The sequence below is a fragment of the Aristolochia californica genome, unplaced genomic scaffold (genome assembly GCF_029961685.1).
Source record: "Aristolochia californica isolate CCGP_79_NKW_82.1479 unplaced genomic scaffold, dmAriCali1.0.hap1 SCAF_10, whole genome shotgun sequence".
Taxonomy (NCBI): Eukaryota; Viridiplantae; Streptophyta; class Magnoliopsida; order Piperales; family Aristolochiaceae; genus Aristolochia; species Aristolochia californica.
The window spans coordinates 33328008-33340742 of NW_027181771.1; the positions used below are offsets into that span (position 1 = coordinate 33328008).

The following is a 12735-nucleotide window of genomic DNA, read 5'->3' on the forward strand; positions in this document are numbered from 1 at the left end:
ATTATATCTTCATGATTAATCATAATTTTTTATGTCATTAACTTTATATGGTTAAGCTTAATGTCACTAGACATTTTCATAAATAAGAATACTGTGGCAACTACTTAGTTATTCAAACATAAACAAAAATAGGACTCCAAAATAATTGACTACAATTTATGCCAATTATAATTCCTTAAATTTAGGTCAACCAAAAATATACATAAAAGGCTAAATAAAATTTTTCATAAGAGAATAATTATCATAAATATGCATTTATACGTTATATATACATGTAAATAATTTAATTCATATGACATGACATGGAAAACAGATATACTGATTTTTGAGTTATTTAAATATTTGCTAAATGTGTCCAATTATAATATTCAAGGTGAGATACACTAGAGGTCATTTCCCTAAAGTTTTGAGATGAGGTTGTAGGTTCAAATCCCGCCTTCACTTTTTTTTTTTTAATGTCTGCCGAGTCAGCCCGGCCTCCACTCGGTTGCGCGGTTTGGAACGGACGAATCACAGCCAACTGAGTCATTTTAATACCCCACATGTTACATATGAATCATTTAATTTTTCTCTTTTTTCAGCGCGAGTCGCAGGTCGTCCTCAACCTCCAGCCTCGCGCAGACAACAACGTCGGATTCCGTCACCACTTCAACTCCGGTCACCGTTTTTATCAAAGCCGACGCGATGACTACCACTGATGCAGGCACCACCGGCATCTGACGGTATTCCGACGCACACAAAGAGCACGGTCGGTGCTCTGGCTCGCAACGTTGCGGATAACCGGAGAGTACGAAACCGGCGTTCCTGGCCAAGACAGTGCTCCGCCGAGAGCATACCGAACTCTGGCGCACATCGCGTCGGTCTCAGATATCCCGTTGTTACATTGACTCCGGCGCAACGACTTCCTCCGAGGCAAAAGGCGCTAGACAGCAACGTACTCAGCTCGACATTTTTATTTCTGGGAGAGGAGATATGCGCGCGCGCGTTGGTCGAAAAATAGACGCCGGCACACAGTGCATCGTCGGTGCGTCTGGTACACAAGCACCTGTGCACTGGACGCCTATCTCGGCATCTCACTGTCGTGGGTCGGCTGGCTATGCAAACCAGCCTCACGCAGCACCCAGGCTTGATCACTGGACACAACATTTTTTTAAGACGAGCTTGAACCTCATACAGAGAGCTCGCTCAAATTTTATTTTTTTAGAATTGAAATGGTAGCTCTAATATCAAATTTAAGGAACGAATTTCTATCATAAATCATGAAATTCATAATTAAAATATAAACGGAAGCATAAAAACTTACCTTTACCCATGGCGATCAAATTTCAAAAATTAAGAAAAGTATCTTGTCCATTCAGACGTCCTCGCTGGAGAGAGAAGTTACAACTTCCTACCTTCCTACATGAGATACATAACACACCTTAAATATTAATGAAATCGGTCCAACAGAAACCTATTGGAAAGGAAGTAGAGACGCAGTTAAAGCTTGATCACCAGTAAAGCTGAACCCTATCACGATAGTCGGGTATATCTGATCGAACGATAGAATAGCAAAAATGATGGACCAACAGAGGCAGCCACAGCTGGGTAGATAACAAGGAAGAACACCGAAAACAAACTCCTATCTGTCGCCGGTTACATTAGGAACAAGATTGAGGCATATCTCATTGTCTTGTGGAGAAAAGATAACCTGGATCAATAGAAGGAATTAACCGGTGCAATTACTTGCACTTCTGGATTTCACGTGTGGATTGAGTGCGGAAATTCATCAGACACTCAGAGATCAATCGACTAAAATAATCTTTAACGGCAGAGCAACCTAAGATCGTGTCAGTACCGCCATGCAGTCATCCTTAATAGTGTCTCTCGTTGCAAAGCTTGACGCAGACACGCAAACGTCCCAACCAAAGTTTTCCGGCAGCATAAATGCCTAAGAGGGAGGATAGCGTGCAAGTGCAACTGAATCTGATACCAAAATTTTTCCGTGTAGCATGATCCGGTGTGTTCTTCTGTTGACGTAGCGTGCAAGTGCAACTGAATGTGATTCCTAAATTTTTTTGGATCAAATTAAGGGAGAAACAGGTTTAATTGCCTTTCCGGGGAAAGTTCCAAATAGATATATTATGAAACTTTTAGGTTTTTACCCAATTTTTAAAAATTAATTAGATAAATAACCACAGTTTGACTTTATTTAGAAAAATACTCGACCCATCAACTATACATATGTACAATCAAAGGTAACATGTAGGTTTTGACCGATTAGGCTGCCATATCACTATTTTGACATGTCATCACCCATGTAAGATGCCATATCATTAAATATATTAAAACATCATCAAGCTATGTCATTTAATTTTTTCAATTTTTTTTAAGTTTATAAATATTCTACTCGTACTCGCCCAAAATGTAATACGGATTCACAGAGCTCAACTATTTCTAATCTAAATTAGAACTATCAATTTCAGGAATCGGATTCGATATACTTCTAATCATGCTTGGCATGACATGAAACATGAGTTTTAGAACCTGTTAGCCCTAATCTAAAATCAGACCATCGATCTTTAAGGTTCAAACTCAATATACATGAGATTTTTGAACTTACACAATCCTAAACCAATTTAAAACTCTAGATTTTCAGCAACCCAAACTTAGTACCCAGCTAACCAAGCATAAACTAAATAAAACCTGAAATTTCACATAACTTAACCACGCATAAATTATTTCAAGCCCTCAATTTCAATAATCCTACTCAATACCCAATAAATTCAGTATAAAGCAAGCAGAACCTGGAATTTCAAAATGCTTAACCATGCATAAATTATGTCAAATCCTCAATTTCAACAACCTTAAATACTCGAATAATCCAGTATGAACTAAATAAAACAGGAAAATTCATAAAATTCTGTAGAATTCTCATTGAGAGGGTGACAATCTCACTGGTTCATAAATAAATTATCAAAGAAATTCCCCCAATCCTATAAGCGATGAGATCATCATAGATTTTTCAGTGACAACTCGGGCGTTCTTTTGATGTCATGGATCGATCAACTCGGTTGAATAGTATTACAACTTGTTGTTTCACTCTAACTCTTAAAAAAACCAGTACAATAAAACGTTAACGATAGTAGAGGAGACAATTCTATACCTTCTCTTCATCTTCTTCTTGCCATCAGAATTTTTTTGGGCTACATTTAACTGCGACAAAAACGTAGCACAAGAGGTTGATGACACCGAGTATGGCAATTAGCCAATAAAAGTAATTCAGCCGGCTAGTGTTTACGCTGTCCTTGAACCAGCTTCGTCTTCCTGTGAGCTTGCTGGTCTCTGCTGCAATGACGACGAGCAGGGCGCTCAGTAGGCTTCCCGCACAGAACACACTTTCAGAGGATAAGTGCTTGTAAATCCTCATTATGGAGGGAACATGATCGTCGAAGAAGTCTTCGAGGCCATCACCAGCAAACCCATCTATAACTCCTAGTAGGATAAACCGAGGAAATAACCAAAAGATACTCATGGGGACAATTTCATATGGGTCGTTGATCAGGTCATTTTTCTCTACTACCTTCAACCTATGAGCCTCAACCTCGGCAGCTGTTATGCAACACAGTATGGAGATGAACAATCCTATTGCGATCTTAACCTTTGGAGGAATCCCTTTATCCAGTTTCAACACCCGGTTTAGTAGAGGCAGAAGAAACTGAGTGGTTGCCAAATCTGACAAGCCTGAAACAGCTAAAAGGGCGGTAAGAGGAACCACCGTATGCTGACTAAGTTGGTTGTCAAGGGTACCTCCTTGCACAAGAAAGAGGGAGTTGCCCAATTGTAATACAACTCCAAAAATGAGAAATGTTGCCAAAATGGGAAACAAGCGTAAGAGAACCTTATTCTCTTCGACCTGTGTGACAGTGCAGAGCTTCCATTTCCTTACTAATTCCTGTAAATTTTGACATGGGTCTATCGTCGCAGATTTGTCCAGGCACCTAAAATGATTCTCAAATAAAATGAACAGTTGGTATGGTAGTCTTCGAGAGAGAAGAGTTGATTTGGTCAATTGAGAGAAAGAGAAAAATCACCTTAGACCCTCTGTGTGAGGCAACCGATGTAGTACTGGATCTTTGGATTCGGAGGCCACCAAATATGGTTCATCCTCCGAGGGATTTACATTACTGAATGAACCAGCATCAGCAGGGGCAACCTGTCCTTTTTGATCCCTAGAAAGTAGGACATCTTCTTGATCCTCCTCACCGTGTTTCTTTTGTAGTTCCTCTGGGCCTTGTGAAGTTGTAATCCGTGTGAGACCATTCCTTAACAATTCTAACATTTTGTCCAAGGCAATTTCTCCGATTTGCTCATTTAAGCTCGGGATTATCGTCAGGGAGATTTTCTTGGAGCAACTGTTGATCTTCTATCAATTGACTTGCATTGATAGGTTCATTTGCATTTCCTTGGGGATCACAAACGAAAACTCCATCCTGCAAGTTCCTTTCCTCGTATAATTCATTAGCATGATCAGGGCAACGAAGGCGTCTGTTCCGCAGAGCAGCAACAAAAACACGCAGTATACGGGTAAGGGGACTGCCTCCTGGCTTAACATGGGTGTAAAGTAGGGTTCCAGACAAGAACAAGAGAAACGTGACGGCCATGGTTAGGAGGGAATATGTACCGACTGATTTCCAATATTGGTTTTCATCTTCATCATCAATGGCTTTCTTGGTTAGAATGCTGTTAGTTGTGATGCCAGTAACTACCCCTACCAGTTTTCCAAGGTACCACCATACTCTGTTGTGGATCCTAGCTTTAGTTTTGTCCACGCAGCGGCGGCTCTTGAATTGATCGAGCCCAAACTCTCTGAGAGTGTGGCCTTGTCCACATCTGCCTGCTGCAATAAGAAGCAATGCTATGTAGAAAACGATTGTTTCAGCAAGTTCAGGTAGTTCCAGTGAGAGCAAAAGTACGAAGATACCTATACCCTGCAACCATATTCTCTTTATGTTTAGTTTAAGCCAGGTTATTATTTGCTTTGAGATGTGCATCTCAGAAAGATTTCTAAATTGTGAATGTTTATTTTTTGTGACAACTTATCCAAAAATTAAAACAGAAGCTTATTTCTAAAGAATCTTAACTCACAGCCATCTAGGAAGTGATGGAGATGAGGATGACACGGTGACGACCAAGCCGAGCATCCAAAACAAAGGCCCCTAAAATGTCTAGGAAGGACGACAGGCCATTGGATAGGTATATGGTGGCGGCAGCAGGGGCAAGTTTCTTCCTCTGATTACTCATAATGAAATCAATCAAGTTCCAAACAATTGTGTACTCGGCGAAACTGTTACTGCTGACTACACCTGCCATGAACCAGAGAACAAACACACATCATGAACTGTCGTGCAAATTATTGGACAAACATTAGTATTTATCTTATGAGCGTATGATGAGTTTTGGATTACCCAAGATGAAGAAACTGGCTCGCCAGGCATTGATAAATTTATTGGTTTCTTCTCTGAGCTCACAAACATATGTCCTCAATCTTCCTCCAATCTTTGGATTGTCCAGAACTTGCGTTGCCATTTTTGGATCTCTCCGACGCTCAACTTCCTGTGATTCCGCGGCAAGTGAATGATAACAGATGTGAGATTCGGTTGGTTGAAAAAAAGGAAGAAGAATCAAAGAAACCATATTTAATTTAGAGGCGGAGAAAATTGAATTCTACTTGAATTCATCAAACTGTCATATGAAAGAAACGATTCAGTTAACATATCCTGCACGAACACGACAAACAGTACTGATCAGTATGCAATCAGACTTTATTTCTGAGTACTTCGATCTCTACATTGCAGCTCATCAATGCAGATCCAATCTCATCGATGTGTTTAAGGATTCAGATAATTTCTTATTTACTCATAAATAGGCATAGAATAGTCATTAGAAATAGTTCTAACTTAATGAAAAGCTCTCTTTTCGTTTGTACATTAAACTCTAAGGATAAAAGATATAAAATCTCTTCGTGTTTTATTTTTCGTTTTACTTAATTTCCTTTTCACATAGATACACTACATGGTAAGAGAGTCAAAGGTTTGGTTTTAGCTTGATTTGTTTTTTTTTTTTTTTGTTAAAACAATTTTGTTTTTCTTGATTCAAATTGATTCATATATTAGATAGATAAGTTCATTATGAATATTTTGCCTCTTATTCCATTGAAAACCATTGAGAAATGGTTAATGATTTCAAATTTTCACTAACAGAAGTAAAAATATTTAAAAACGCTTTGTTTTTTTAATGTCTTATTTTTTTTCTTTTAAAATTGAAGGAACCATTTGAAAGAAAATAAAGATTCGGATCATTTCCTTTCTTATTTTATTAACAACCATCAAAAAAGGAATTTCAATGGCAACTTCTCCATCACTTATACATGGTTCATCGAGAGGTAGATGACGTACCAATATGACTCGCCTAAATAACCATGCTATCAGCATACCATTTGGTGTGGTTCTTTCTCATTTTTTGACACGAATAGGTTCGGTTTGGGTTCAAAAGAAACGACACTAAACCAAGCAGGGGTGCCAGCCCGACTCAGAGCCTCAGACGAAACAGCCTGAGTTTTGGCATGCAACAAGTTTTCACGGCTGACAGTCTTTCGGTGCTCCCGATTATTAGATTCCAAAGGTAAATCCAGGAGTTCGGGAAGAATCTTTTCCACACCTTGGTCCACCGAACATTGCTTCTTTCGGGTTTGGGTGCAAACCCTACTGAATGTACAACTAGATCAACTGAAGATGGCAACACAGCCACACAAAAAAAAAGTTTGTGCTTTACCGACGAAAAACACGAAGGGGTAGAAGAGATTCTATTCCCTTCTTTCTAATACCGCAAGTTACAACTTACAACGGACTACCATTACCAAAAGAATCACACCCTTTTTCAAGGGAGACCAAATACTCACATATAGAGAGGATAATGGCGCATCTCTCTACCTCTATACAACCTCTCATCTCATTCTCCTCTTCCATTTATTCCACTACACCCTAGACTTGCAGGCTTTTTTCTAAGTACCCACAATCGTGAAACTGAAAGATGGCTCCTCGGAAGGCTTGGAAACTCTTCACCACTTGAAATGGAGGAATCCATAGCTTGGCAACCTCGTGTACTCTGCCTAATCCGGTGTCTTCTCCTCTGAATTTATTAGATCTACCAGATGGAATTCCTTCTGAACCTGCCCGATTTTGAAGCCTCGAGTTTTGAATCCATAGTTTGGCGATCTCGTGTACTCTTTCCCTCTTCCCCCTGATTCCCGAGAAGCTAGAACGAAAGACGAAGAGTTTGTCAATTTGATAACTCAATATCAAATTCAAAGTCGAAAGGTCAAATGAAGTCGAAGACGACTCCCGCCTCCCACCTCCCATGCCGCTCGTTAAGTTAACGAGTTGGCTCGCGAGCTTTCGAACCGAACCATGGTTCGTCGAACTCGGCTCGTTAACTTAAACGAGCCTCAAGATCCAGATAAACCGAATCAAACCAAGCCGGAACCGAGCTTGTTCGAGATCCAAATAAACTAAATCGAACCAAGCCAGAACTGAGCCGAGTTCGAGCTACTCACAAATCGACTCTGTTCGATGCCACCCCTAATTGCGGGATAGCTGGAGAGTACGAAAACCGGCGTTCCTGGCCTAGGCAGTGCTCCGCTGGGAGCATACCGAACTCTAGCGCATATAGCGTTGGTCTCAGCTATCTTGTTGTTACATCGACTCCAGCGCAACAACTTCCTCTGATGCACGACGCAAAAGGCACTCGACGGCGACACACTCAACTCGACATTTTTATTTCTGGGAGAGCAAGAGATATGAGTGCGTTGGTCAAAAAATCAATGCCGGCACACACAGTGCATATGGTGCGCAACCACCAGTGCACTAGGCGCCTATCTCGACATTACACTGTCGTGGATTGGCTGGCTATGCAAACCAGCCTCATGCAGCACCCAGGCACGATCATAGGATGCAACGTTTTTTCAAGACGAGCTTAAGCCCCCCACATAGAGCTCGCTCAAATTTTCGTTTTTTAGAATTGAACGCAGATGGGATATGGTAGTTCTAATACCAAATGTAAGGAACAAATTTCTGTCCTAAATCATGAAATTTATAAGCAAAATATAAACGGAAGCATGAACGCTTACCTCCAGCCATAGCGATCAAATTTTAGAAATTACAAAAAGTGTCTCTTCTATTCAGAGGTCCTGATTGAAGAATTCATAGATCGACTCTACTAGACCAAATCCGAATTCTTAAGCCCACCTTTTACCATCAAAAGAGAGAAGTTACACCTCCCTACATTCCTACACGAGATATATAACACACATTAATGAAATGGAGTCCAACTAAAACCTGTTGGAAAGGAAGTAGAGACGCAGATAAAAGCTTGATCACCAGCAAAGCTGAACACTGTCAGGATAGCGAGGTATATCTGATTGACAGAATAACAAAAATGACGGTGACCAAAGGAGACAGCCACAACTGGGTAGATAACAAGGAAGCACACCGAAAACAAACTCCTATCTGTCGCTGGTTGCATTAGCAACAACATTGAGGCATATCTCATCGTCTTGTGCGGAAAAGATAACCTGGAACAATAGAAGGAATTAACCAGTGCAATTACTTGCAGTTCTGGGTTGCACGTATATAACAGACTCATTTTCTCCTTCAACCTAACGTCTTTATCTGGGCAGACCGAGACTTTCTATAACATGACAAAGACAAAATGGATGGTAACTGTAAGTGCGTAAAACTGAGCAGAAGCCGAATTTGACACTGATGTCGACAGAGAAATTCATCGCATGATTGCGATGGCTAAGAAACGAGTAAACGGAATGAGCTGTAATACGAAAATAAGGCAATTCCATTGACAAACCTGAACCTCCATAAAGGCTCCTGATAGAGAAGCAGATTCTCCGAATTCAGAACCAGTTATAAGACAGAGAGAGACTGGGAGGTGGCCAACGAGAGAAACGAGCGGCGCCGACTTATTGGCGATGACGCGTACTATCTACCCGTATCGAGCGTCCATCGGCCTGGGTGAGCGTGTATTGACCGATCCATCCATCACAGTGTCTTATGGGAACGGAACGCGCAAGATGGGCCCTCGTCTTCATTAACTCGTGTTCTGGTCCGGTTGTTTGCCAGCCCTTCCCGACAGATATTTTTCATGTTTTCGTCCTGGCCTGGCCTAGGCAGCGCTCCGCCGGGAGCATACCGAACTCTAGCGCGTATAGCGTTGGTCTCAGCTATCCTGTTGTTACATCGACTCCAGCGCGACGACTTCCTCCGATGCACGACGCAAAAGGCACTCGACGGCGACACACTCAACTCGACATTTTTATTTCCGGGAGAGCAGGAGATATGCGTGCGTTGGTAAAAAAATCGATGCCGGCACACACAGTGCGTCTGGTGCACAACCACCAGTGCACTAGGCGCCTATCTCGACATTTCACTGCCGTGGGTTGGCTGGCTATGCAAACCAGCCTCATGCAGCACCCAGGCACGATCATAGGACACAACGTTTTTTCAAGACGAGCTTAAGCCCCCCACAGAGAGCTCGCTCAAATATTCGTTTTTTAGAATTGAACGCAGATCAGATATGGTAGCTCTAATACGAAATGTAAGGAACAAATTTCTATCATAAATCATAAAATTATAATAAAAATATAAACAGAAGCATGAACGCTTACCTCCCGCCATACCGATCAACTTTTAGAAATTACAGAAGAGTGTCTTCGCTGAAGAAGTCACAGATCGACTCTACTGGACCAAATCCGATTTACAACTCCCTGCATTCTTACATGAGATATATAAGACGGAGAGAGAGTGGGAGGCGGCTTGACGACAGAAACGAGCGGCGGCGGCGGCTGGACGCGTACCATCGGGCCTGGCAGCGTGTATTGACCGGTCCATCCATCACAGTGTCTGATGGGAACGGAACGCACAAGTTGGGCCCTCGTCTTCATTAACTCGCGTTTCTGGTCCGTCCGTTTCTCTGCTTTTGGTTTCCCTTTGGTAAAAGAGAGCGTCCGCGACTTTTGGACGCTTTACTTTGTTCAAAAGCACTAATGCGCACTAAATTCAGGACACGGACGTGACAGTCCGTACGTCACATTAAAGTTCTATTAAAAAAAAAATATACATAAAAGTAAATACCGGTGGGTTTAAAAGTTTGATACTTTTAATAGAAAATTTATTTAGTGGGTAGATATATGTTGAAACGAAATATTGGCGTAACAATGAAAAATCAAATTAGTGATTATTACATAAAAAAAGATTTATACGACGGTGACCGAGCCTTGCTGAAATATAAGCAGTCATTCCTATTCAGTGATTGTCGTGGTCTTATGTGGAATTTCTGCCACCACGGTCTTGTGGACCTTAGGGGGGCCAATGAAAATGTTGTCAAATGTTGGCCAACCATGGTCTCCGTCTCCACAATTTAAAGCAACCTAAGATCGCGTCGTCGGCCATGCAGTCATCCTTAATTGCGTCTCTCTTTCCTTGTTTTGCTGACATTCATCCTCCCTCTTCGGCATTTACGCTGCCGAAAAAATTGGGTGGGACGTTCCCGTGTCTGCGTCAAGCTTTGCAACGAGAGACGCAATTAAGGATGACTGCATGGCCGACGACCGACGACGCGATCTTAGGTTGCTCTGCCGTGTAAGATTATTTTAGTCGATTGGTCTCTCTGAGTGTTTGATGAATTTCCGCACTGAATCCACACAACGCTTCCAACAGCTACGAAATCTATCGAAATCTAAAGTTTTCTTACCTGTTTGTAGCAGCTATTTAATGGAAGGGTGCACGTCAAAGCTGCTTCTATTGGAACTCACCACTCAGCACCTTTTATTCTCTCTCGATCGATCGATCGATCGAACTACTTCAGTCAAAAATCTTCCTTGATCTAAACTGTATACACACAGAATCAAGTAAAGTAGTCATTTTCCTATGCTATTTCACTTATTTATTAGTTATTTTTATATTTTATTTCGTATACTGTTTATTTATCTGTTTATTGAATGGTAAATGGGTAATAGAATAAATAATTAAATAAAAATTTACTTAAAATGATAAATAATGATATGCACAAAGATTAGAATAATTACTTTCGCTATATAATGTAATAATATTTTTTAAAAATATTAAAAAAACCTTAAAAAAATGTCATTTTCGTTGATTATTATACCAAATACATATGGTTTTACCTACTCAAAACGAAAATCTGAAGTTCAGGAAGTTTTTCACCATTACAAAACCATTGTGAAAAATTACTTCAAAAGAAAAATTATCACACTTTATTCAGACAATGAGGGAAAATATATTAGCCTCAAAGATTACCTTTCTTTAAATGGCATCTCTCACCTAACCACTCCCACCCCATACACCTGAGCACAATGGCAACTCAAAAAGGCGACATCAACATATTGTTCAAATTGGTCTCAACTTACTTTTTCATGCCTCCCTTCCATTTACCTTTTGGTCCCATGCCTTTGTCAATGTTGTCTATTTAATAAACAGGATGTCAACCACTACACACAATCTATCATCTCCATATGAATTAATTTTTCACAAAATGCCAATTTATTCCATACTAAAGATTTTTGGTGTTTATTTTATCCTTGGTTCTGTCCATATACATCTCACAAACTGGATCAAATGTCTAAACCATGCGTTTTTCTTAGTTATTCGTTATCTCAAAGTGCTTACTTGTGTTTTGAATAATCTGCTTCAAAAAATATTCATTTCTCATCATGTCAAGTTTGTAGAGTCAGTCTTCCCGTAAACCTCCCTTAATAATCACCTACCTCATCCCACCTCCACCACCATAGATATTTGGATTCTACCTGTGCTTACTATTTCATCAATTTCATCACCACGACAGACTTCTAACAATCCACCTCAAGGGCTCCCTCAAGAAATGCCTCCTTATGATATTAACACATCAAACAAAAATTGATCAGCAATCATGACCCATCCAACCATCACCATATGTTACCCATCCATTCATTGAAACACAATCTACCACCAAAAACTCACCCAACATCTCATGACCACTCGGGCCATAAACAAAATCCGTAATCCAATTAAAAAACTCAACCTGCTCACACACCTAACATCCCAACCCGACCTTGAACCTACGTCCATGACTCAACCCCTCAAAGATCATAATTGGCGACGAACTATGTTTGAAGAATATGATGCTCTTGCTCATAATGGAATGTGGGAACTAGTTCCTTCTGATGATATCACTAATCTTGTTGGTTGTAAATGGATTTTTCGAATCAAAAGACACTTTGATGGGTCTATTGATATATTTAAAGCCCGTCTTATGGCCAAAGGATTTCATCAACGACTAAGTGTAGATTACCATGAAACTTTTAGCCCGGTTGTTAAGTCCACCATTGTGAGACTTGTACTTAGTATTGCAGTTAGCAATGGTTGGTTCATTCGTCAACTCGATATCAATAATGTCTTTCTTCAAGGCCGACTCTCAAAAAATGTTTATATGGCACAACCTCTAGGCTTTGTAGATTCAGATCATCCAACTTAAATCTACAAACTTCATAAAGTTATCAATGGTCTCAAACAGGCTCTGTGGGCTTGGTATCATGAACTGTGTCAATTTCTTTTGGGTTCATGTGTTATGGTCCTAGGTTAAGTACCTATGTCTTCCATTCCTAACAAGCCGGTCTTTTGGGTAGTATTG

The 12735-nt window shown here is 40.5% G+C and overlaps 2 protein-coding genes across 3 annotated transcripts; both read right to left on the reverse strand.

Annotated features, from left to right (window-relative positions):
- Positions 1–2874: 2874 nt before the first annotated feature.
- On the reverse strand, positions 2875–9894 carry LOC137942672 (protein NRT1/ PTR FAMILY 5.4-like). 2 transcript variants are annotated; one of them, XM_068788401.1, is made up of 5 exons: positions 9716–9894; positions 5448–5595; positions 5128–5345; positions 4074–4970; positions 2875–3980 (listed from the first exon to the last, which is right to left on the reverse strand). In XM_068788401.1, exons 4-5 carry the CDS (start codon positions 4319–4321, stop codon positions 3170–3172), a joined length of 1059 nt encoding a protein of 352 aa, XP_068644502.1. In that variant the 5' UTR covers positions 4322–4970; positions 5128–5345; positions 5448–5595; positions 9716–9894; the 3' UTR covers positions 2875–3169. The 2 variants fall into 2 exon arrangements, with proteins under 2 accessions (XP_068644502.1, XP_068644503.1); XM_068788402.1 differs by lacking the exon at positions 9716–9894 and adding an exon at positions 8168–8255.
- Positions 4350–5568, reverse strand: LOC137943140 (protein NRT1/ PTR FAMILY 5.7-like). The gene is made up of 3 exons (XM_068788834.1): positions 5448–5568; positions 5161–5345; positions 4350–4970 (listed from the first exon to the last, which is right to left on the reverse strand). Exons 1-3 carry the CDS (start codon positions 5566–5568, stop codon positions 4350–4352), a joined length of 927 nt encoding a protein of 308 aa, XP_068644935.1.
- Positions 9895–12735: the final 2841 nt, after the last annotated feature.

Excerpts from the sequence above, each read along its gene's own strand:
- LOC137942672 (XM_068788401.1), bottom strand. The coding sequence starts at position 4,321 with ATGTTAGAATTGTTAAGGAATGGTCTCACACGGATTACAACTTCACAA. Across the intron at positions 3,981-4,073 it reads CCTCACACAGAGGGTCTAAG|GTGCCTGGACAAATCTGCGA; the intron begins GTGATTTTTCTC and ends GAATCATTTTAG.
- LOC137943140 (XM_068788834.1), bottom strand. The coding sequence starts at position 5,568 with ATGGCAACGCAAGTTCTGGACAATCCAAAGATTGGAGGAAGATTGAGG. Across the intron at positions 5,346-5,447 it reads AGCCAGTTTCTTCATCTTGG|GTGTAGTCAGCAGTAACAGT; the intron begins GTAATCCAAAAC and ends GGTTCATGGCAG. Across the intron at positions 4,971-5,160 it reads CTCGGCTTGGTCGTCACCGT|GGTATAGGTATCTTCGTACT; the intron begins GTCATCCTCATC and ends ATATGGTTGCAG.